The sequence below is a fragment of the Seriola lalandi genome, unplaced genomic scaffold, assembly GCF_002814215.2.
Source record: "Seriola lalandi dorsalis isolate HSWRI2012SDOR001 ecotype SW California unplaced genomic scaffold, Sedor1 jcf7180002054894, whole genome shotgun sequence".
NCBI classification, from domain to species: domain Eukaryota; kingdom Metazoa; phylum Chordata; class Actinopteri; order Carangiformes; family Carangidae; genus Seriola; species Seriola lalandi.
The window spans coordinates 26046-50463 of NW_019525446.1; the positions used below are offsets into that span (position 1 = coordinate 26046).

Here is a 24418-nt window from a genome sequence, read left to right on the forward strand (position 1 = left end):
CAGTCTTTTAAAAAACAAAAAAAACAAAACAAAAAAAGGGTTTGACATTCTGCAAGTTGCTCAACAAAATATTAGTTTAGTCGGTCCTATCAATAAAGCAAATGAAGCGGCTCAGATTAGAGGTAATGAGAGGTCCGGTATGCGATGAAAGAAAAAGAACAAAAAGTAGAAGAAGCAGAACGTTTTCTTGTTACTGGGACAGACAACCTGCGTCAGACAGAAGCGAAGGGAAATGAGACAAAACCAATTTGGATGATTTTACTCAATCAATCATGGGATTTATAAGGAGGAAGGCAGATGAGGCATGACAGAAAATAAAGGATTGTTGGTAAAAAAAAAAGAAGAAGAAAAAGAAAAAATGTTGCTAATGAAGAGACTCTGAGGTTTTTGTCTGGAGCTCAATGAGCAGAGAGCAGCTCCATTCATTGCCCCCTGTGAACCTGCACGTAGTCCGAGGTCCTCCAGACAGGAAGCTGTTCTTATGTCGAGATGTGAGACTAAAGGGGGCGGAGCTTTTGCTGTCAGGGCGCCACAACTCTGGAACAACCTGCCCCCCGATTGGTTGAAAGGAATTGAGGAAGTAAGCATTTAAAGTTTGCATTCAGACAAGTCCCACTGCAGTATGTGTCCACAGCTCAAACTGTCCGATAGGTCGGGCGCGCTGTAAACACAGCCTGTTTAAGTAGCACGCTGTCTGTTGTACAGGCAATAGAGTCACAGGAATCCTGGTCAGATATCGACACAGATCTCTGAGTAACACAAACAGAACAATGGTGACAAAAAGCAAAATCATCCCGAATAAATACTTGAGTGACTAACACACATAACTTCCACTGCGTTTTCGTCCGACACGCTGCCACGTGACGTGAGCAGAGGGAGAGACACCAGGATGGGGACGGAGGAAATCCCGGCTCGGCTCATTTCTCTCTGACCCCGACGTGCTCTCAGCTGCTCCGGAAAGACCTCGCCACCGCCGTCACCCAAACACACATTCAAACGCCAGAACCAGAGGAGCAGAGCAGGATAGTGTTCGTCAGCAAGTCCAGTGACCCGCTTTTGTTTTTTTTTAAACTGGTGTGAAATGAGTTTAAATTGTATTAAAATAAATCTACATGCTCTAAAGTATATTGCTGTTTTTAAGTATCTTCTTGTGATGTATAAATATTTTCATGCACTGAAAAGGAGATCAAGTTACTTCACTGTTTTTGTCCAAAGCAACTTCTCAGTGAGTGTATTTACCTTTCATAACCACAACACCTGCATTATTCCCTATAAAAACAGCAGTTCAATTGTTCTCAGAGGGGAAAAGAAAAAGCGTTTCACGAGAGAGATGCTGACATGAAATGTTTTGGACGTCAGTTTCATCCAATTTCAGTTCACGCACCCGAATCATACAGAGCTGGAGATAGAAATATCTCCCAGACTTCTCTGTTTTCACGTCTAGTTGCCACTCGGTTCGTGAGAAAACGAGAACTAATACAATCTCTGTATTTATTGCATCTTATTTTTCAGTACTTCCCGTCTGTACGTAACAATATTTCCTAAATAAAATCAATGTCAACCTTCTGAAGCACAATGAACTTTTTTAGTTTAGTGTGTAACGCCTCTGCAAATGGACACAAAAAAAACATTTTATAATTTCTGTTACCAGCTTTGGCAAGAAAGAGAAAAAAAATATTGTAAATTAATTTTCAGACTTGTTAATAACTTGATGCTCTGTAAGACTTTGTGTCTGCAGGATACAAACACAGAGCGCTGGTGGAGGCGAATCTAATAAGAGTTAACTACATCCCCTAAAAGTAACACTGATCTCAGCAGTGAATAAAACCCCTGAGCATCTTATCACTTCACTGTTCAGCTTCGTTTCCTGTTCGGCAGATTTACTTCTGCAATAAAAGTTTTAAGATCAAAACAAGCCAAAACAAACTTTTTTAGAAACATCTTAATTCCTTTCACAGGGACACAAAACACGTGGTTAATTGGAGGATAAGATATTCTATTCACTCTGCCTCGCTTCCTTTACCAGCTCCCGCCCCTCTGAGGCAGTCCGTCCATCCTCTCCCTCAGCCCTTCCTCTTGTCATGTTTTTTGTTCTTCAGCGTGACCTTTTCCCCCGTTGGCCCTGGGCCGTCCACCATCTCCGTCTGCCGCTGGGCAGTTATGATGACTGTGGCGTTCGCTCCCCAGAGTCGCACTTCCTCTGTTCACTCTATCAGTTTTCATCATGTTTTCACTTGAACTCTTCCTGAATAGTTGTCATTTCATTACTGCCCCCCCCCCCCAACTCTCGCTGTCATTGTTTGATTTTTGCATTTAGAGACGAAATATATTCTGTGATCCCAACCTAAATTGGATTTCAAGAATATATATTATGTTTAAAATACAATTTTAAGCTGTTTTTGGAAGCTGTTTTATATATTTCACTAAATTTTGTTTGGATTTACATATTGCAAATGCACATTTTCCTTTTATATGAGAAGATCAGTCTCCCTAGTCTGTACTCTATGTCCCAGGCAAACAGATAAATAGATCTGTGCACCTGAACACACACTCTGATAAAACACATTCACATCCTGGTCACCTGGAAGTAAGTCACACTCCTGGCTCTCACCTTCAGCCTCCAGCAGTTTGAGTTGCTGTCCAGTTCGTAGGAAGTACTTCCTGAGGATGACAAAGATGACAGCCAATGGGATGGCAGCGATGAAGATGTACGGTCGCATGATGGACACCGTGAAGATGGCGCCCGAAACGATCAACGTCAGCTGGTGTGAAAGTAAAAATAAAAAGGTTAAAACACATTTAAAGAGCGAGTTTTTGTTGTTGGTCAGGTAAATACTATGCTGCGTAATGTTACGTCATCCATCGGTGCCGGTTAAATACCTGTATGAGGTCAAACAGCACCAGAGGCAGCATGTCATCTATGGTGGCCATGTCTTTGGTGAATCTGTTCATGATCCGACCTGGAAGCGGAAAAAATGACAACGTTAGTGCGACAGTGAACGTGGTTTAAACAGCTGTGGTTCTAACAAAAAATAAAATTAAATAAAAACAAAAATGGGTGAACACGAGCATTTATGATATTTACATTTTCCTCTAAAAGAAATACTGAGAAACTTAAAAAAGAAAAAGCACCCGTCTTCATCGTGTTGAGCACAGCCATGGGGGCTCGTAGCACGGCGCTAAGCATCTGCTCGTGCAGCCGTTTGGACACGGTGAGTAGCGTGTGCACAAGCGGGAGACCCCTGAAGAAGCCCAAGGCCAGCACGCTCTCCGACGTGGCCACGTAGATGTAGATGATGTAGTAAGCGCTGGTCGGCGTGACGATGACTGCCAGGTGGACGGGGGGCGACGAGGCGTTCGGGTGCTGCTCGCTGATGTAGTTGGGCGAGGAAGGGTTGGCGCCGTCCCTCCAGATGGTGCTGGTGGAATGAAACACAGACTAGATTTTTAGACTGGGAACAGAACAGAACACACTGGAGCCCTGACACTTAATAAAAGTATAAATAAGGTTAGAAATCTTGAATTTAACAAAACACAGGATGAATGATTGAGGAACACATGCAGAAATCTTTTTAGTTTATGATACTTTACACATAAAACGCAAATAAGGAATCTTCAACTCAGAAAGTCCAACATTCAAAAGCAAATTTGTAATTTACTTGAACATTTAAACCCTGTTTTAACATATGTTTCACATCTGTGACGTTCATATACTTACACAAATTGCATATTAGAGTCAGTTATAAGAGCCACTACAAAAGCATTGAACATATGATTCTACTAAAATGATCCTCATTAAACATCCTCATCTTGTGTGTTAAAAACTGCTTTAGCTAATAAATGATCATTTCTAGTATTTCTGCAGTGGGCAAATATTGCAACAGGCAGGGGAACAACAAAGCACCACTGTCTTCAGTTTTAGCCTCACTAACACACCTAACAGGGTTTTTGAGATTGTAGAAGAGCCGATCAGAAGAGGTGATCGTCCCAATAAATTACTTCAGAGACTTATTTTTTTTTAATTGATGCCTTGGTGTGTCCAGGTCTCAGTGAGGAAACAGATTTCACACCTTTCTTGTAAAATAGCTTACCCCCTATTTTTTTTCCTTTTTAAAAATGGTTGGCTTCATTTAATTGCTCACTTTTATTGAACATAATCATGATGGTAACTATTATCTTCTTGTCTGTGCTCTTAATGCCGGTGAGATCCGTCTATAAAAGGAATCTGGTTTTCCTTTCCTTTCCAACCACTGCCTGTTTTATTCCCTTTTTTTAAACTACATCCTTGTCTCTGTGCGAGTGAGTCTGAAGGAAGCACAGCAGCTTCCTTTGGTCACACTTACTCAGTAATGAGGAAAATACCAATGACTGAACCAGCAACCTGCAAAAAAAACACACAAACATTTATTGTTAATTAATTTTACATGACTTAAAAACAAGAGAAGAAAAAGACTTGACAGTGGTGGCAGTTTAACCTCGATGACGAAGACAAAGACGATGAAAATGAGGACGTAGACTAAGCTCTTGTTGGCGGTGATGTAGCGCAGGTAAGTGCTCCATGAGGTAGTTTCAAAGATGTTCTGACGTTCATCTGCGAAGCATTGCTGAGGAGAAACCCAGACACAGACACACGCAGCATCAGTTCTGATAAAATGTCCAGAAACCTTAACAGGAACATAAGAGGATCTTACTCGTGTGCTTCTAAATGAGCGTTGAAGAAGGTTCTCACAAACACCTACCTCCATGTCTTCTTCATCCACCTCCTCGCTAATGTCATAAACACTGTCCTTGGATAAGCGGCGGGCGTAGATGTCCAGCTCGGACACCAGGTCGCACTGCGGCGTGATGGACAGCTTCCTCCTGAAGGACGACTGTATCTGCTCTCGGCGCTCGTGGCCCTGAGCGTTGGTGATGAACGCCAGGACGGACTGGCGCCTCTGCCCGTTGAGATGCTGCAGCCCGTGGTGGTACAGGTTGCTCCTGGGGAGCACCTCCTCTACCTGATCGTCCTCAGGTACGACAGAGAACTTCCTCTCTGAAAGTTCGCGGACCCCGTCCTCTATCGTGGTGGACTGGGGCGTATTTGTCTGTTGCGAGTTCCCGATGAAGGAGAACTTGCGGGCGGCCGCCAGGGGATTGAGGATGAGGGACTGTTTGCGTTTTTCTGGGTAGCCATCGCCCACGGGATGGCTTTGAGAGCCAGAGTGGATTATGGGAGGCGGCTGCTGGCGAAACGACTGTCGGATCGGCTCTGGTCCTCGGAAGCCGGCGGTTTCGTCGATGGAGACCCTGCGGAGAGTTTCTGTGAGGATGGAGCTGCGTCGCTCCGCGTTCATGTTGTCGTAAGCCTCCAGGCCGAGGAGGAGGGAGCTGAAGTCGGGGCGCTGGGCCTGCAGCTCTGAGAAGGTGCCGTAGAAGTAGCAGTCGCCGTTGTGCAGCAGGAGGATTTTGTCCGCTCGCTTGAGATGCTCCAACTTGCTGGTGACCACAATCCGAGTCTTGGAGGCCATAAGTTTACAGATGCACCTGTGTAGGGATTCAGATAAATGGAGATATTCTTTTGTAAACCAAGCCAGACTATCAGAAAAAGGAGTAGCTGTTTATATAACAAGAACAAAGGAGAGCGAGGTGTCAGACCTTGAAAGAATGACCCACATTCAAATCTAACAAGCTACTGTCTGTTTATAACCATAACTGCAGTCAGGCACACCAGAACGCTCATTCAGCAGAGGGATTTTGGCGGCTTTTCCCCTTTGAAGGAATGCCAAAGTCAACACTTTAATATCATCAAAAGATACTTGTGTCTTTTCAGAAAAAAAAAAACAAAAAAAACAACATTTCCTGAGAATGTTACAGTGCGATGAAGCAGCCGTAACTCACCACAGGCGACCTGATTGTGGCTGAGACAACAAAAGAAACCTTGACCTTGAACTTAAACTTCAGCTCAACCACACCCACCCCACCACCCCCTCCACATGAAAGCCTCTCTGTTGGGATACACACTTCTCAAAGATCTCTTTCTCCGTCACGATGTCCAGGTGGGTGAAAGGTGCATCCAGCAGGTAGAGGTCGGCGTCTTTATACACGGCTCTGGGGTACAAAACACACACACACACACACACACACACACACACACACACACACATTCACAGTGAGTTAAGAGAGAAACATAGAGGAAAGGAAAACACTGGTGGGGGGTTAAGGTAAGAGAAAAACAGAATAATCAGAAAAAGATAAGAGAGGAAAACTGCACGGTGTAAATGAGGAAGTCAGATCCCTGCGCGGATAAATCAATACCCGTGAATATTCTCTGCAATGACGGAAGCCAAAACCCGATGAGTGGCTGCAAATTGATGCGAGGACACTAAAGCAATAAATAATGCACGTGAATACGAGGCGGCCTGACTGTAATCCACGCGGAGATTTAATGGAGTAATAAAGCCGAGCTTGAGGCCGTAGAAAGCACTCGTCATTTAAAAAGCCAGACAATAAAACACAGTTAGTTCAGTCAGACAGACACACAGATAAGAGCGATAGGTGATTGTTATCAGGTTATAATTACGTACAGCAGAGGCTCGGCTCTTTACAGCGCTGGGAACTAACACTGAAGCTCCGCCGGAGACAAATCAAATCCTACATATTTGTAAATAAAGATATTTTTATTGGCTTTCAGCGAATGGAGCCTCTTACTGTAGAAGTCGGTAGTACTGATAATATTGATAACAGTCATTTGTTTATGGCCCTGAAATTGAAATTCTCTATTTATTGATTTGTGAACCAAAGACATCTGATCATTGATAAAGGCTGGAGAAGTGAACACGTGTCGGTTTTTAAGAGAGAGAAGAAGAAAGAAAGTTGTTTGGTGAATTCTTCAGTCGGTTATTTTCCGTGAGGAGCTCCCTCTTTGATCCATGCACCGTGGAGCACCTGATATTTTGGCCCTTTGATTTCCCTCTTAAGAGGAATAAATGCCCATTTCTCAATTGAAACACAACACAACACAAGACTGTGGTGAAGAAACGGGAGATGTTGCTGTATTTGTCTTTTAAGAGCTCGGCATTGATCACAAGCGCGACTCCGGTATTTGACTTTTCTCTGAATCACGTCCTCTTTTTGTCCGTTGCAAAACAACACGGTTAAATAAAGCAGAGACAGTAATTATAACTAATCAGCAGAGGTGATCTGCAACGACAGACAGGGGGGTGGGGGGGTGAAACAGGAAGTACCTGGCTAGGCCGAGGCGAGCCCTTTGACCCCCGCTGAGCGTCACCCCTCCTTCGATGACGAGCGTCTTGTCTTTCTCAGGCAGCAAGGCGAAGTCCTAGAGAGGGAAACCAGGGGGTCAGTGGGGTAAACACACACACACACACACACACACGCACACACACGCATTTTATTGTCCGACAGTGCAGACGGTGAAACCAACTCTTCCATATCAGCCTCCACTGGCTTCACTGTGGTTGTCTATGGAGGTAAAACTGATCAGTTCTGCTTCTTCTTTCGGTTCCTATTTATTTCTTTTCTACATTTTTGGATTCTTTGCCCGCTGCACTGCCTCGGTACGTCAGTTAAATATGGAATAACCAGGGTGTCTGGCGTGCTACCGGTGAGCTAAATGGTGCAGTTACTGAAACTAGGTCAGTGGTTTGAAGACATACTGTAAACCTTTAACTGTATCCACTCACTGCTGATAACTCTGGAATGAAAACAACATCAACACTGGGCCACGAGGAGGAACGCTGACGGCTCTTAAGTGCGGAAGTTCAGCTGATGATAATGTTTTAAACCTTTATCTTATGTTTGCAATATGCAAGGCTGCAAAAGCTTTGTTTGTGTCTCCAGCTCCTGATGAGTTTTTAACCACTTGAATGGTGGAAATATTTTATTAGAACTTCCCCCTTTGCACTGTATGAGGGCTGGTTGTCCTTGCACAGTGTCCTTGTGTTGAGTTTTAACCTAAAAGAGACTCCAGCAAAAACTACTGCAGATCTTCTTTTCTTTTTTTTTTGTAGGAGTTTTATTCCATGAGGTGTTTGCGCAAATGTTTAGTTCATAGATGGAGTTTTGTGATCTAGTGACAGGCTGATTCTTTACAATGTGTTCTGGGTCAGGACGCTTGCAAGCGCTTTAAACAAATAACATTTTTACTGCTCTAACTCTTTATCTGCTAACATGCACAATAAATGTGTTATTTCACAGTTTAATGAAACTGTAACTGTATAAGAACTAAAAAATTGTTATTTTAATGGTAATTTATCTCAGCACTGTGTATCCAACCAAGTATAACACAGCACATTTTTTCTCTTTCTTTTCTCTCTGTTTCTCTCTCCCTCTCAATAAATCCAAATATATTTAAGTCAAATACAAAACTCTGCAACCCAAATATAAATCTATAGCAATAACGTTATATTATGTTATTTTCTTTGTCGTGCTTCAACCAAAATAAATAAATAAATAAAATAAAAACTACTCAGTATAACACCAAGACACCGTTTGTACACACACGACCTTTTACCTGGAAACCAGAGTCGTTTATGTTCAGATGATCACAGATCACAAAAGGCACAAACCACAGAGAGGAAAGAAAGGCGCATGAAGGATGTCACAAGTGGAGACACACAGTGTGTTTTTGGTGGCAGTTGATAATGACAAGAGACGCCCCACACCAATAAGGATGAAGTGACAGCACAAGTTTATCATCGTTAAAACTTCCTACCTTTTTAATTGTCAGCTTCCGCTGTCCTGACCGGAGCGGCGTAGGGGGATTCAAGTTAACAGGTTGTTTAACAGCTTGTAAAATAAGGCAGCACAGTAAAAAAAAAAAGACATGTTGTGTGTGTCGCTGTGAACAAAAAGCACCTGCCGGGTGCCAGCGGCTTCAGGAGGGAAGACCACCCATGGCAGTCTGTCTGGTGCTTTAGGGGGGCAACAATAGTGAGGAGTTACAGTCACAAGCCCTCGTCACTAACCGCCTCGTCTCTGTCTGGGCAAATCTGCTCCACCTGTCGCTCCCGTCTGTCAGGGTTGCCTTGGGGATTTTTTCCTACAGTAAAAGCGATTGAAGCGACTGGCGAGACAGAGGATTCATGTTTTCTGATTGGTGCTTTTAAAAGTTATTGGTAATTATCTTACGAAGTTATCCATTCATAACGAACCTTTAAATTCTTTTTCATTTTTGATCGCTTGAATATTCAGTTCTCACTTATATATCAGATCATATATAAATACATAAATAAATTTAGAAACTCAAGGTTTAAACCTGTCACTCTCAAACTGATTGACAGATTTTAAACAGAAAAAACTAAAAATACAACTAATAATCCTGTAAAAAAAAAAAAAAAAAGATTTTAATCTATTATGAGAGACAACCTTAAATGTATTTGATCAGATCGTGCCCTTAAATAAAAACCATTTACACTGGAAAATTGGTTTTCAAAATGGTGCTAATTAAACGCAGAAATAATTTTAAACTGCACCTGCTGTGATCTCAGACCAAGACAGAACAAGACGTGAGAAAATAGCACATTACAACCAACAATGCTCTGCCATCAACACTGTCGTTTCAGAGGCCGTTTGAACAGAAGCTCCAGAGGAGGAAATCGTCTCGTGTTTGTCGGCGTCGACACTCACAGAGCTCATAGGAAAACTTCATTTGCTCACAATGCTGCTTTTGTTATTTCAGTTTCATCGACGCCTCTCCTCAAAGACTAAATGGAGGCTGTTTTTTACACGGAGACGTCAATATCGCCCGTCAGCTTTGTTTGCTATGACAACATGTTGTGTTTTTGTCAAAACCACTGAGGCACTGTCAGTGTCACAGGAAATGGGACGTAGCGGTAAATAAATATGACAGCACGAGCTGCTGCTTTAATTTCAGTATACATAATACTAATAATGTGCATTTAAAATATCAACCATTTAAAAAAATGTCACTGTCATTTACACGTGTTTCAAGAATGGGATTTTGACCATTTTCATGTATTTGGCTATTACGTTACTCAGTGTTACATGTGTTTATATTCCCACAATAGATGAATGATTTCATTACAGGTCAAATGTGTCTAAGATGTCAACATTTCTGATACTGGGTCAAAAATCTATTTCTTTACATCATAAAACATTTATGTTATTTAGTATTATTTTTATGTGTACACTTGCTGAGCACTTTATTAGGAACACCTGCTTATTCGTTCAGTCAGTCCATTCAGGCAGCAGTGCGGTGCATGAAATCCTGCAGACAAGAGGTCAGCTGCTGATCTCCTGAGATTTTCATGCACAATAGTTTCTAGAGTTTTTACTCAGAATGGTGGGAAACACAAAAAAAAACTCAGACGGAAGCTCAGACGGAAACTCCTCGTTGATGAGGAGAATGCTCGGACTGGTTGGAGCTGACAGGAAGTCTGCAGTAACTCAGATAACCACCAACCAATCCATGGACCCAACCTGCTTCATGTGAATGACCAAAACTAATCAATAATCATTTGAATACTACAGCCTTTATAACTATTGTCGCCGACTATGTGCGTCCCCGTGTGGCCACAGTTTACCATCTTCTAATGTTTACTTCCAGCAGGACGATGCACCATGTCACAAAACAAAAGTCTGGTGTCAAGCTGGTTTTCACGCACGCGACGGTGAGTTCAGTGACCTTTAGTGACCTCCCCAGTCTCCAGATGTGAACCCAGTAGAACAGATCACCTGTGTGAGAAGTGATGTGATGCAGTCAAATCAACACGGAGCAGAATCTCCGAGGAAAGTTTCCAACATCTTGTGGAATCCATGACATTAGGTGTTCCTAATAAAGTGCTCAGGGGTTTCCCACAATAATAAACACCTTCACTTTAATATAAGCAGCATTTTTTTTTCTTTCATATCAACAATGTAAAACATATGCGATGATATAATTTTGTATTAAATCACAGGCCTGATCATCTACGCATATAGCTCGTCTGTGCTGCAACGTCCACCGCGGGGGGGGGGGGGGGGGGGGGGGGGACGACGACAACAAGCTCATATTCCATCCCAGTGAAATAACGTGAGATTTCCATGGCAACAGAGGAGACATTATTCTGCTGAGAGGCCGTCACTCAGCGCTGGGGCTCATAAGAGCGCCGAGTGCGTGTGTGCGCATCAGCATATGAGAAAGAATGTGTGAGCATGTGTGTCTTTGTGTGTGTGTGTGAGGGACATAATGGCTGTAAATGCGGACGGTGGAAACCTGAACCTCCTTGACGCTCTGCAGAGGCTCCGACAGAGCCGACCCAGGAAGCTGCCAAAGATGAATTTACTGCAGAAAATAAAACTGCTACGAAACGAAAAGTTCATCTGTAACTAAAGTAAGATTTTCTGACATTTATGTGTTTGAAGTTTCCTGAATATACTGGCTAAATTGCTTAGACGCTTAAATATGATAAAGCCATTGGATGTTAATTGTGCTAAGTTTATTATTGACTTCCAGACAGTGCATCCATTTAAACTCCAGCGGATATTTATTACTAATATTTATTATTGGAAACTGTATTTGTCGTTTATGCTGAATTGTATGTTTGTTTGTAGACACATTTCACATTTAAGCTCCTTTGAATAAAAGCCTCAAGGTCGTGCTAGCTTAGCGTTTAGAAATAACCTGGAAGTGTACCAACTTATCCCTCTCTGCTTCACCTATAATTGGTACAAAATAAAAATGGTTCGTTCCAGGAAACTTCTCAGGAGATTGGAAAAAAAGAAACGTTTGCAGACCTTTAAAATAAACCGTTGAAGCTGTTTCTTCTATAAATTATGTGGAGTTCTGAATAAACAGCAGGAGGATCTGCGCACTTACTGATGTGCAGAGGAAGGGAGAGAAAGAAAGAACGAACGATATGATAAAATGAACGCACCTCTTCCAGCTGGCAGGCTTTGATGATGGAGGTGTAGCGGTACTCGTCGTAGGTCAGGCCGAACAGGATGTTGTCACGGATCGTCCCCGGCATGATCCAGGAAGTCTGCGGTGAGAAGGAGATGCGACCGCTGTGTCTGATTTTACCCTCTGACGGCACCAACTCTCCGAGGATCATCATGAGCAGGGAACTCTGGAGGAAATTGGGGGGCGTTAATCTTGAGGCATTAAGCTGTTGCTCTCACATAGAGCAACCTGCGATGAGACCGAACCTCAACTAACTGGATGAGATGATTCCTACCTTCCCTGAGCCAGTGGATCCAGCCACCGCCAGCATCTTGCCCTTCTCCAGGTACAGGCTGATGTTTTTGAGGACAGGTGTGACGTAGAGGTTGGTGAAGAAGAGGCCGGCGTCGCCGTTCGGGTGTCCGTTCGCTTTGTTCTCCTGCTTGATCTTCTCGAACAGCTCACCGATGCCCTGCAGGGAAAGGTTAGAGGTTTTTTAGGTGTTTTTAGATGGCGGTTATACTGAACTATCTAAAGGCACATTGTTCTGTTTTTTTTATCAGATGTTCGATTAAAAATATCAACTGTTTATTAGAGAAGTTAAGTTGATATAAATTAGTGATCTGTGCTCAAACAGGTTACTGCATTTGAAAGTGAACAGCTCAGAATATGCTTCCAGTGACAATCGTCATTTCATAACGTTTCTCCCTAACATCAGCATTTGTTAATATTTTTTATGTTTTTAAGTTTTCACACACATCACACATCACGTAACGGCGGCGTCACAGCTGAGTGAGTGTGTCCGTCAAGACAGTGACATCAGTCCAAACTGCTCTGTGAGAAACAGGAGATTCTGCAAAGACAGAACCTTCACAATGGCCTTATTTCACCTCATCTGTCACCGTCTGTGTAAAGATTAACGGGTGACACATCTTGGAAAAAAAAAAAAAGGGGAACTCTGCTTGACTCCACGGCTTAATCATTGACCCCCGTGACATTTCATGGGTCAGCGTTCCTCTAATGCTGGGGCTTGCTGTGGTTTGTGTAGGTTTCGTCCGCGCGATTCTCATTCTAATGAGCTGACGTACATGCTGTCAGCAGTAAAGAAAAGGCAACACCCCCCCCATTCATCCGCGAGTGGCACATTCCAGGAAGAAGAGAAGGCAAGAGGAGAATCTGGGAATTAGGCGATGAACACAACTCTGAGTCTCAAAGGGAGATTCAGTGTTCCCAGCAAAGTTTGGTGACGACACCAGGGGTAATTAATTATGCAAAGTGATGGGGGCGCACGCACACACACACACAGTTGGATGTTGGTTTTCTCACGGTATTGGGTGGTCAATGAATCACACCTGTTAGACCAAGTTTACAGCCTCTGCCTATAGATAAGATTATACTACCCACTCCCAGTCATGATGGGAACTTAACATTTATACCTGTAATGCATGTGGTGGATTTAGGGTTTAGCTTCTTTAAACATGTCAGTAACACACACACACACACACACACACACACACACACACACACACACACACACAGTGAATGCACTACAGCCTGTTATCATCTAGAAATAAGAAAGTTTTTGTTTCCTCCCTCTGCTCTGTCTCGTGGTTTAGAAACAACTGATTATTGTTCTGCTCGGCTCTCCACTGTGTACACATCCATCTGCAACAAAAGCATCCATAAACCTTATCATTTCGGGATCATTACCTGGAACGATCTCACAAAACCGAGGACATTAATAATTAATCAGCATCAACAATTCTTCAGAGCGCAAGGTGTGTGAATGTCACAGATAAAAGCCAGTAAAACTTTTGCCTGTTGTCCACAGAGGCACAAAAACAAACAGTTATTTGACACAGCGATGGGTTTAAGTTTGTTTTAGTCACATGTTACGTAATCCAAAATAATCCTGAAAGTTGTCCAGGAATATTATTCAAAATCTAGAATTTTGTTTGGCTACTTGTTAAATAAATGTAATTTACTTTAATTTCCACTGATTCCCATTATGCCTAAACTTATTTACTTGATCTAGACAGTGTAATCAAAATACCAAATTTACTTGTGTTGTGCAGGAATAAAAAAATCCTGTGTCAGCTGTTAAAAAACAAAAGCTTTTTAATGGAGGAGATTTTGTGTTGAAGCATTTCATCATCAACCAGTTATCCCTCCTATAAAACAACACTTCCCCATCGTTTGACAGCACGTCACTAAATCAACGTTGTTTACACGTTAGATAAAGTTTATTTTCACCACATATCACTTTCAGTTCTGACACACAAGGACACGAACAAACCTCGTCCCAGGACGCAGACACATTGACCAGCTCCACTTCAGTCGTGGTCAGGTTGTACTCCAGCACTCTGTATTCTTCCTTCATCAAGAACTCCTGGGGAAACAAACAGAGGATCTCAACACCACGTGTCGATTTGGTGACGTAAAGGTATAAAAACTGATGCGGCGACTGACGACGCCCTTCAGGGCCCCACACCCCTCTCTGGACCCACCTCGATCTTCTGCACCAGTGCCAGCGTGTCGTACCACATCTGGATGGAGCCCGGCAGCTGGCGGGTCAACGTCATTCGCAGAACCATGCAGTAGGAGGCCGTGGTGAAGATCCGCCGCAGGATGATGCCTTTGCTGAGCGCGTGGGGCACGATGGCCGACACGATGACCAAGATGGCAGAGAAGAAGTACGAGGCGCTGTAGAAGTAACGCAGAGAGCCGATCTTCCTCGTCAGCGTCATCTCGTCCCTGAGGAGGGAGGGGAAAATGTTGAAGTAAATAAATATAATACTAGTCCAATAAAGCTCACAGTAGTTTCAGTTTATATTGAAGCTAGCGGAGGAACTTTCATGAACATCGCAACCGTGGTTACCAGTGCATCAGTTTTTCATGCTGCTATCTTCAGGTAAATGTGAAGTCTTGGTGTCTCTGTGTCAGCTCTGATACTAATCAACATTTTTTTCTTCACCATGACATCAAAACTCTTTCCCGTACATTTAATATACTTGCCAATTACAGTGATCCTGATCCTGGCACTGACGGGCGTCAGTGACGCCAGCGTGGTTCTGCAGGTTAAACCGCATGTTTTTAACATCTCTCTCTCACTTGTGGCACCAGGTCGACTCCATCTCTCTACAATCAAAGCCTTGCAGGTGTGATGTCGGCTGACTTCTCTGTGCTGCCTGCGTCTTTTTCCAGTTCAACTTATTACAGTATATCTACGACACATAATATACCGGACACGGAGTATAAAAAAGGATACCTGTAATATGATTAGGGGCCTCTATACTGTCTGTGAATTTATGAAAACAGATCTGGTTCAAATCTCCACGTTGCAAACAATGACACTAAAACTAAGCTGGGTTCCCTGAATCTGACACAAGTTGGTCCTAAACCTGCCGATACCTGACCTTAGGGTGTTTAAAATGATTAAAGAGCCTTTAAATCACAAAGAGTTTGAATGACCAGATGACACACTGCTGCAGTTGTGTGTGTGTGTGTGTGTTTGTGTGTGTGTGTGTGTGTGTGTGTGTGTGTGTGTGTGTGTGTGTGTGGTGTCTTACTGCCTGATATTCTTGATGATGGTTTCCATCACCTCCTCCCAGCCGTACGCCTTCACAGAGTGAATGTTTTCCACAATCTCCGAGGTGAGAGCCAGGCGGCGGCTGATCATCCCCGCTCGCTTCGCCCTGTCAGCAGGAGACAGATTTTTAAAGCAGCATCACACACGGAAGAAGATTTCTGCACGAATGCACAACCATGTGTGTGAACATGAATCCGTGCGTACATACAAGCATATGTGCATGATGTGTTCACGTGCACTGTTTTACATATGAAAATTATTATATATTATATTATACATATATATTATATGCGATAGTGTTTCCCCACCGGTGAGGTCCCATCTTCTGCGAGAGCCAGGCCTGGATGATGCCCAGCAGGGTCAGAGTCGCCAGAGCACAGAAGCCGTTCACCTCGATCAGCTCCCATATCAGACCCACACACAGTATACACTGCAGGGGGGTGATCCACACAAAGTGGGCCAGACCCAGACTCTGGAGGACACACACAACACACAGAGATGACACAAATGTACATAAAAAAAGGTGACTGGAAAGCTGTAAAGATATTTTTGCTCCTCCACGGAGAGGTCAGAGGTCGGAGGTTGGGTTCATGGAGTACTTCACTAAAAACCTGTTCCTATGCTTCTGTGTTTGAATTTCATACCCTCACTGCCTGCAGGTTTGAGCAGGAGGCTTAGAGAAGTTAAAGGCCAGGAGTTCTGAAGAGCTCGGATCAATATAAACAAAACGCAGCCCTGTGCAACAAAGAGTGAATAGCTAACTACGCTAGCTAGCAACAAACAGCAACTGTGTCTTCAGCTGTATTTTGGTAAAAACAAGAGGGTTTGGAACATGTAGTCCTGGGTGTACAGACAGAGAGTACAGGAAGAGGGTTATATTATGGTTTGTTATTATACAAAGTCGTAGAAGAAGAAAGAAGGAGTCTATTTAAATACATTTGTGGTTTTAAGGAGTGAAGGAGTGAATATGCATTACTCAAACATAATGCATGCTTCATATGACTTTATTACTTTAACCACGGTCGAGCCTTGATCCTGGTGTCATCCAACCAGTGAGGCATCGCCGGTGTCCACACCTTCATTTACCTCAGTGAGGTCAGAGTGCAGGGTTCACCGCAGGGCAGTGGATGAAAAGTTTGTGGGGCAACAGAATGAATGTGTGGGAAGAAGTGAGCGAGGAACAAAAGACACAAACAAAAACAGGAATGTATCAAACAAACAAAAGCAAACTTTGTTTTTTAAGGAATTCACTTTCATCCCAGTTAATGCTGCGCTGATGAATCTCAGCTGCAGCGGAGACGAGAAACTTTCTCAGCTCTCACCTCGACAAGCTCCGTCTTTATCTTCTCACCTGAGGGAATCAACTCTGCTGAATATCACAACTTCCCTTCTTTCATCAAACACACACACACACACACACACACACACACACACAGACACAACCAGACTGGGTAACCCCCACCAGCAGAGAGCGGTGCATTAGCCAGGCCACATCCAAGCCAGGTGATAATTGTCTCAAAGCAGGTGACAGAGTGTTTCCACATTCAGCGCCTCAGTGAGACTGAGGGCAAGACTCAGTTCAGCCCACACGCCCACACACACACACACGCCCACACACACACACACACACCCACAGATAAGAACACACACACTTGCCCTCCAGCTATGTCGTCTTGCCTAATCAGAAATTTGTGTCCCACGCCGATTCACAGTTAGAAAATACTTTGCTTCTGCACACACACACCTTTGTGTGTGTGTGTGTGTGTGTGTGTGTGTGTGTGTGTGTATTGATCCAGACCCTCAGCATGAAGAACACAAAGCTGAGTGTTTGGTTATGGATTCACTGAAGTCAGTGAGGGTCTCCCTCATGCTGCCCACAGCAACATAAACAGGTATTTATGAGTGGAAAACTACTATACTGCTCCAAGTTAAAAGAGCAGTCACTTGATTTCTGCACCCAAAGGTCAATTTCAAAGATTCTTCACATTGAAACTTTATTAAAATATCACTCTGTGTACTTCAGAAACCTCCATAACATGCACTGGTTTCTGGAAGTAAATGGTGCATTGAAATCTTAAGTTTGCAATTAATCTCTATATTATTTCTAAAAATATGATTTTGCGAACAAAATTTTTCAGTGAACTTCACGTATCATTAGTAGGAATTTCTACTTTATATTTTCATGCTATCCCAGTTATGTGTTGTACATGTAAACACCTTATCCTGGCCGGATACACCAGCTGAAGTACTCCAGGTGAAAACAGGACGCTGTGGCATGTAAGACCCTCATCCACGTTTCTTTCTTTCCCTGCCATGTTTGCAGCTGAAGTTATGTAGTAGTTAATCAGTAGTAGAAAAAAATACGATGCTTAAATGATGATCACGGGAAAGGGAAAGTCTGTAAATGCTCTGCACCGTCACTGGTGATGAGACGTGAAAACCAAATCCAACGGCGTAATAATGAGAGTCCAGACAGACAGACAGACACTTTGAGATGTTAAGGAATCAGGACACCTGCTCACACAGCTTCATACACCTGGAGCATTCCTTGCAGCAGTCACCTCAGCCAGCCAGTGTACGGCAGGTACTGTACATTTGGATTTGGAGCATCTAAATGACTCTGAGCAACAGTTGATGGGATGGAGGAATGGAGAGAAACACCTGCTCCAGTGTATATGTCATGTAACGACAACATTTGGGTTTTTCTCTCACCTCATCCAGCTTGTTGAGGTGGGCCGACATCAGACTGACCAGCTGACCGGTGCTGATCTTATCCAAGACTCGGCTGGAAAGCTTCAGGGTCTGAAAAGGTTGAAAGGTCACGGGTCAGGGATGAATTGGATGAGAGGAAGCCGGTGACACGTGACCAGGTTTTGACACCAGGCTGTCACCCCCCCACCCCACCCCGCCACCCCCCTTACAGCTTCCTGAGGATTGCCACTGCTGGACTTCCTCATGTGAGAAGCTTTCTGGGAACGTTCAGTCATGCATGCTAATAAACAAGGTGGAAGCATTTAGCTGATGAGGTAGCTCCTGAACGGCCTGACTCTTAAAAACAACATGAAGAAAAAAACAAAAATGTTGTTTCAGCTGACGAATGCTCATAAAAAAAAAACAAAAACAAATCTACTATCTAATCAGCTGGGTTGTATTGTCTTGTACCGACAACTACATGTTACAGCAGTAGTTTTAAGTAGCGACTGTTTGACAGTGTTATCAGGGGAAAAGCCCTCGGCGCCACTGGTTACACTTCAACTCCACAACATTTACCAACATCTAACCCTAACTCTACATGAAGTCACTTTCAATTGTGCAAATAATAATTAAAAGATCAGATCATCAAATTATGTGGTTTTCATTTATTTTTTTAAAAATGCATAAATTACATAATATCTTGTCTTGTATTAATTATTTTGGAAAACAGAATTAATGGGCATTAATTTTTAACTTCATGAAATCCAGTCCGAGCTCCATCACCTCCAGACACCACCTGATGCACATCCAGTTGAGTTTAAACATGAAAAAGGTACAAAACACAAAAAGAAAGAACAGAGTCTTCGTTCCAAAACAAGCCGCCCTCCTCTTACCTTCTTGTAAATGAGACTGAAGAGGGCGATGCGGATCTGCATGCCCAGGTGATGCAGGCCAAAGATGGCAGGCTGCAGCAGGAGGAAGCGGGCGATGAAGAGGAGGGTGAGGCCCAGGGCCAGGAAGTATCCCTGGCTCCGCTCTGGAGCGTGGAACGGGTCAAAGGAGGCGATGATGCGACCCAGAAGCTGAGGCTGCACCGTCTTGGAAGCCTCCTACAATAAGAGATGGGACAACGGGACAGAAAAGTTTATTTAATCTACTTCCTTTATTTACTTTTCTTTCTCGTTGAATGAACTCCTGTTTTTCAAAACAGAAATCACCTCTACCAAGGTGTATAATCTTCTTCTTCCTTTTTTAATATAAGTTTGATTAAAAGAAAAGAAATTAATGGATCCACAACTTGTCTATATAACAATTACATCAAGGTGCAACTGACCATAATATAATTGAGATTCTACTAAATATTTAAGAACATCCAACAACCACATTCTCCTCCGGCTTCCACTAAAAGCCTTTTCAAAAGCTTTTCCATTTTCCCCACACAGCCTCTTCAACACCTAACAGGCATTCTCGTCGTCGTGACAACCACCTCCAACTGTACTGACTTATGCAACGGCTGCTGTTGCCCCCTTCCCCATAAGCCCAGGACAGTGAGGCGGTTTGTGGCACTACGGTGCAACATGCTTGTGATGTTTGTACGTCACAGCACTGTCGTTCTGTTGGCCCTTTCCACTGGGACAGCACTGTTAACAGGTGAAACACACACACACACACACACACACACACACACACACACACACACACACACACACACACACACACACACGGAGCTGGCAATTGGATGGATGTAAACCCTGGGAATGTTTAAAACTATTGTTGAAAACTGTATTTTTGTGTTGTTTACTTAACGACAATCAGTGCCGTTAAAATTTTTGGCAATTTTTTAAGTAGAAGAAATTACAATTGAAAATATAAATGTCATTAGGAGGACAGTTGTCTGGATCAGTGTCTGACAGCATTTGGAAGACAGGACATTATTCAAAAAATAAAAATCAGTTGTATAGCCAACTACTGTAATATAGCATTATTATGTAATTATACAATAAGCCAATAAATATTAGTAAATCAACATAAAATGAATCTGATAATATGGAAAATTAAATAATCATTTAAGTCAAATACCAAACATTTTCTGGTAAACAATAAGTAAACAATGTATAAAAGACTTTTGGCTCCAGGAAGTATTGACTGTCATCATTTTCTATGCAAAACAGCAAATAAATAAAAACATAAATCAGAAACTATTCGCTGCAGGCTTGTCTGTACCGATGCTGACTGAAAAAAGGATGTTTAACTCAAACAATATTATAATTTAATTAATTCTTTTGAACCAGTCAGTTGAAGCCAAAAGCCGAAGCAAAGATACAGCCCCACCCATGGAAAACAGCTGTCAAATACAACAACAGGTTGTAAATTTTAAATTCCAACACAATAGCTACAAATGCTAATTTCATGTTTTCTGATGTGTGTTTAGTGGGTGATGGTGGTCGGGCTTTTGTTTTCTTCCATGAAGGTTATACAAGCCGTACAGGAAAGTGTGTTGTGGGACAACGCACCTTCATCACATTTCCCCAATGCGAAATGATATCAAGGTTATGATGTCACCAATTCCCCTCCACAATTTTATACAGTGTTGAGTTCAAACTAAAACTTTATTCACTCCACCAACAAATAAACGAACCTAACACCGAACAGTGCACAAGGAATGATGGGTGTTATATCTGAACTTGTGTCAGTGTTTCCTCCGTGCGGGTGACGGAGCGGCAGACTCACCCCGAGGTAGAGGAGGACACCGAAGAAGGCGAAGGGGCCGAAGAAGCAGCGGGCCAGCGCTCGCATCAGCTTGGGCTTGTTCTTGGCTGACACCACCTCTCTGTCCCATTCTCTGCAGGGAGGACAGAGTTACAACACAGTAAACAGCAGTGCAGGCAGGGGTGGGAGAATAACACATCCACCAGCCAAATGCCAGCAACGCTTGGCTGTTGCTATTCTATTTGTCTACTACTACGTTGGCAATAGACCAGCTGTCCAGTGTTTAATAGTCCTTTCTACAATTTTGGCTGGTGATTCAGCCACAGAATGAAAAGCTGCGGTGCATTTAAATTTATTTTCACAAACACAATAAACTTTTTATTTGTTTATTTCTCTGTTAAAGTTGCAGATTTGTCAGAAATCATCTTTATTTTTTATTTTGAAAGAAATTCATTGGGGCAAATGGACACCTTGTTGCAAGCTTGTCACAGTATTGTTGGATTAACTTCCCACAACCGCCCTGGCAGGCGGTTACAGCTACAGTAAGTAGCTGCATTGTTCTCCGGGCGTCATTTATAACCCGGGTGATCTGGCTGACCGGCTCAGCGCTGAGTGATGGCACAAGAAGTGGAGAATAGAAAGGATGAGCAAAGGAGGAGAAGGAAGGAGGGCAGACCAGTGAGGAAGAGAGAGATAAAAAACAGAGTAAGTGGACAAAGTTATCGTAGGTATTGATATCCTGAAGTTATATAACAATGGATTCTACCGAGCTCTAAAAGACAAACAGAAGTTGAAGTTTTCAACAGTGTATTCGTCTCAATTTGCAGATTAAACGTAACTGATCCCTGAGATCAGCAACAGCGTCGATACTGACCCTATTATATGGATCGAGTATCAGCCACGACATGACCGGTGCAAAGTAAATACAGTTTCTGCATCGATGCTGCTCGAAATCTGAAAGTGTTTCCTTTCACTGTTACAGTCATTCTGTCGCGGCCGGCTGCCCACGTTAACTTTTAGGGACCAGAGGAAACCCTGACCTCTGGTTATTACCTTCTACAAAAATGATCCCAATGAGTTCCAGTGTCATTTTACACACATGAAACACACTGCAGGATCCAAAGCCATCCCCTTTGCTTAAAGATTGCAAACTCAGCCACAATATTAGACCGACTCATTCATGTCCCGTCATTACCTCATTCATGCTCATCTCGAACGACATCAGAACTACTGTGACTCTTCATTCTCGGCCCGAGCGTGCTGCACGCTCATTTGCTCAATGACGCTGATGCGATTTTGCTCGTTAACTTCTTAGGTATCGAATGTGACGAGGGCGTTTTTTCGATTCCACCACAGTATCAAACCAATTTGGTCGGTTCTATATAAGTATCCTTGTTGGAGCCCTGCACATCCAAACAGAGCTTTTGGATTTAGAAGCTAGCTGCTTTTTTTTTTGTCTTTCTATCTCTTGTTTATATCTGATTTTGTAATTTGCAGCATAATGAAAAAAGTCAGCAGAGCTCGTAGAATCGAGTTGAGCCAAGCCGGGTGATGAAGGGGGCTGACGGTACACAGCGTGCTGCAATGGAAGTTAAAGTTCACATTCCCAGAAGCCCTCACTGTCGGCCTGATCGGAATAATGAAAGCAAAAAAAAAAAAAAAAGAAATCACCCACCGCTGCTCATTCATCACCCGGTGGGCTCTGGGCCCTTTTCTAAAAGGTCAACTTTTTTAACACCCATGTACATTAACTGGCTTGTTGGCACCATTAAGCGTGACGCGGGCCCCTGGGTGACCGAGAGGCAGGGGCCGGTTTGGGACACTGCTGCGGTTGTTAGGCAAGGTAAAAAAGTATTTAATCTTTGGGATAACATCTGACTCCTGAGAAAAGAAAGATCTGTCAAAGATGTGGCATTTGTTTAGCGCTGTAAAAAAGGAAGAGCGACGGCGCAGAACGGGAGAGGAATAGAAAAGAGTGACAATGATGGGGAAAAAAAGATTATGGGGCAAATACTGTGGAGTGCAACATGATTTAATGAGAGTAAAGAAAAGACACAAAATGAAGAAGAAAAAGAAGAGAGAAAGTAAAAAAAGGCAGAGAGAGAGAGAGAAATCCAGGACACCAAAGAAAAAGAGGGACAAATGAAACAAGACAAAACAGGAGAAAGAGAAATAAATATGGCAGCAGGTATAAGGGTCAGAGAGAGATGAAAATCACTGAAGAAGGGTGGAAAAAGAAGATTTGTACAAAGAGAAAAAAGACAAAGCAAGAGACAGAGAGTAGAGAAGGAAGAGTTAAACCGTGTCCATCGTCTGTTGTCTGCTTGTTTGTTTGGCACACACAGGTTTGGTTTATGTCTAGCCCCGTTTAAATGCCAGCCCATATTTTAACTTGACTCTGAGAGAAGGACGGCTGATGGTCTGATACTGTAAACACATGTAAAGGGCACGTACAGAAAAAACATCAAGCCTGCAGACTTCTGGGTTCTTGCTTCTCTGCGTCTCCAATGAATGTGTTTCTGTTGATATACACTGGTCATGCACACACCAGGCACAGTGTGTAATGTACCTGTTACATGCATTGGCTGTAGCTGACCTCGACATTTTCAGAGCAATTTTTTGTCCATTTGTAGATTTTATGGGTTTCCCAGAATGTCTCTCTACCGACAAGTAAGTTATCTGTGCAGCCAGATGACATTGCACGCACCGCATTGCATTCTGGTCTAATTTATGCCCCGTTTTCTGTGTGCAATGACTGAACATTAATGCAAAATGGCAGCTCTTCAAGGAAGCGTTTGGTGTTTGACTCTGAGGGACCAACATCATTCTTTTGAAAAGGATTTATAATGACATAACTTATCCCAGCAAGATGCGACATTACCTTAATAAGCCTACATGAAAACACTGTCCTATGGATAATTAAGAGTCGTCATACATTTTCCTCGCCATGCAAGCGTGTGGCACAGTTTGGACCAAAGGGAACCACGTAAATGATCCTTAAATTTCCACTTTCAGTCGGTCAAACCCACGAGTCGTGTACACAAGCTTACTGTAAACTGCACAAACCTTTCGAGTCGCTCAGAGAGGTTGTCTGCCAGATCAAACGAAGGAGCCTTGTACACATCTGACAGGTCCAACTTCTTTTTGAAGCCCTTCCTCAGCAGCGGTGTCATCCACCTGTAGAGAAAGCACAGATTAGACGGATTGTCGGGCAGCGGCTGATTGAAGCCAGCGAATGTGCACTTGAGCAGAAGCTAAGATGCAGAACATTTGGCTAGAACATCAACTGAGGTACAGGTACAGGTACATATGACACTACATCAACAACCACACTGAAGATACATTTTTGTCGATCAGGTGAAGATATCTGAAAGATGACACAGTATTTGTTTTTGTGTGGTCACAGGAAAAGCCTGCAGGGTTGGAGTGTCTGGAACTTTTAATGTAAACTGCTTTTTAGCTGTAATCTGAGTCATCCCTGAGGTTTCACAGTCAGACTAATGACAGAGAAGGGGAGATAAAGTCAGATGTTTGCCGGTCCC

The 24418-nt window shown here is 43.0% G+C and overlaps 1 protein-coding gene across 1 annotated transcript in view; it reads right to left on the minus strand.

The window, feature by feature from the left end:
- The window catches only part of cftr (CF transmembrane conductance regulator), a 33788-nt gene that overhangs the window by 8192 nt on the left and 1178 nt on the right, over positions 1–24418 (minus strand). The window contains exons 2-19 of the mRNA XM_023429491.2: positions 23943–24053; positions 20898–21009; positions 19061–19276; positions 18186–18275; positions 15782–15945; positions 15454–15579; positions 14392–14638; positions 14181–14273; positions 12180–12356; positions 11880–12071; positions 7227–7321; positions 6004–6090; positions 4740–5526; positions 4476–4604; positions 4344–4381; positions 3133–3419; positions 2881–2960; positions 2612–2762 (exon numbers count right to left, since the gene is read on the minus strand). Coding sequence (XP_023285259.1) covers positions 2612–2762; positions 2881–2960; positions 3133–3419; positions 4344–4381; positions 4476–4604; positions 4740–5526; positions 6004–6090; positions 7227–7321; positions 11880–12071; positions 12180–12356; positions 14181–14273; positions 14392–14638; positions 15454–15579; positions 15782–15945; positions 18186–18275; positions 19061–19276; positions 20898–21009; positions 23943–24053 — 3182 coding nt within the window. The remainder of the gene's footprint in view (positions 1–2611; positions 2763–2880; positions 2961–3132; positions 3420–4343; positions 4382–4475; positions 4605–4739; positions 5527–6003; positions 6091–7226; positions 7322–11879; positions 12072–12179; positions 12357–14180; positions 14274–14391; positions 14639–15453; positions 15580–15781; positions 15946–18185; positions 18276–19060; positions 19277–20897; positions 21010–23942; positions 24054–24418) is intronic.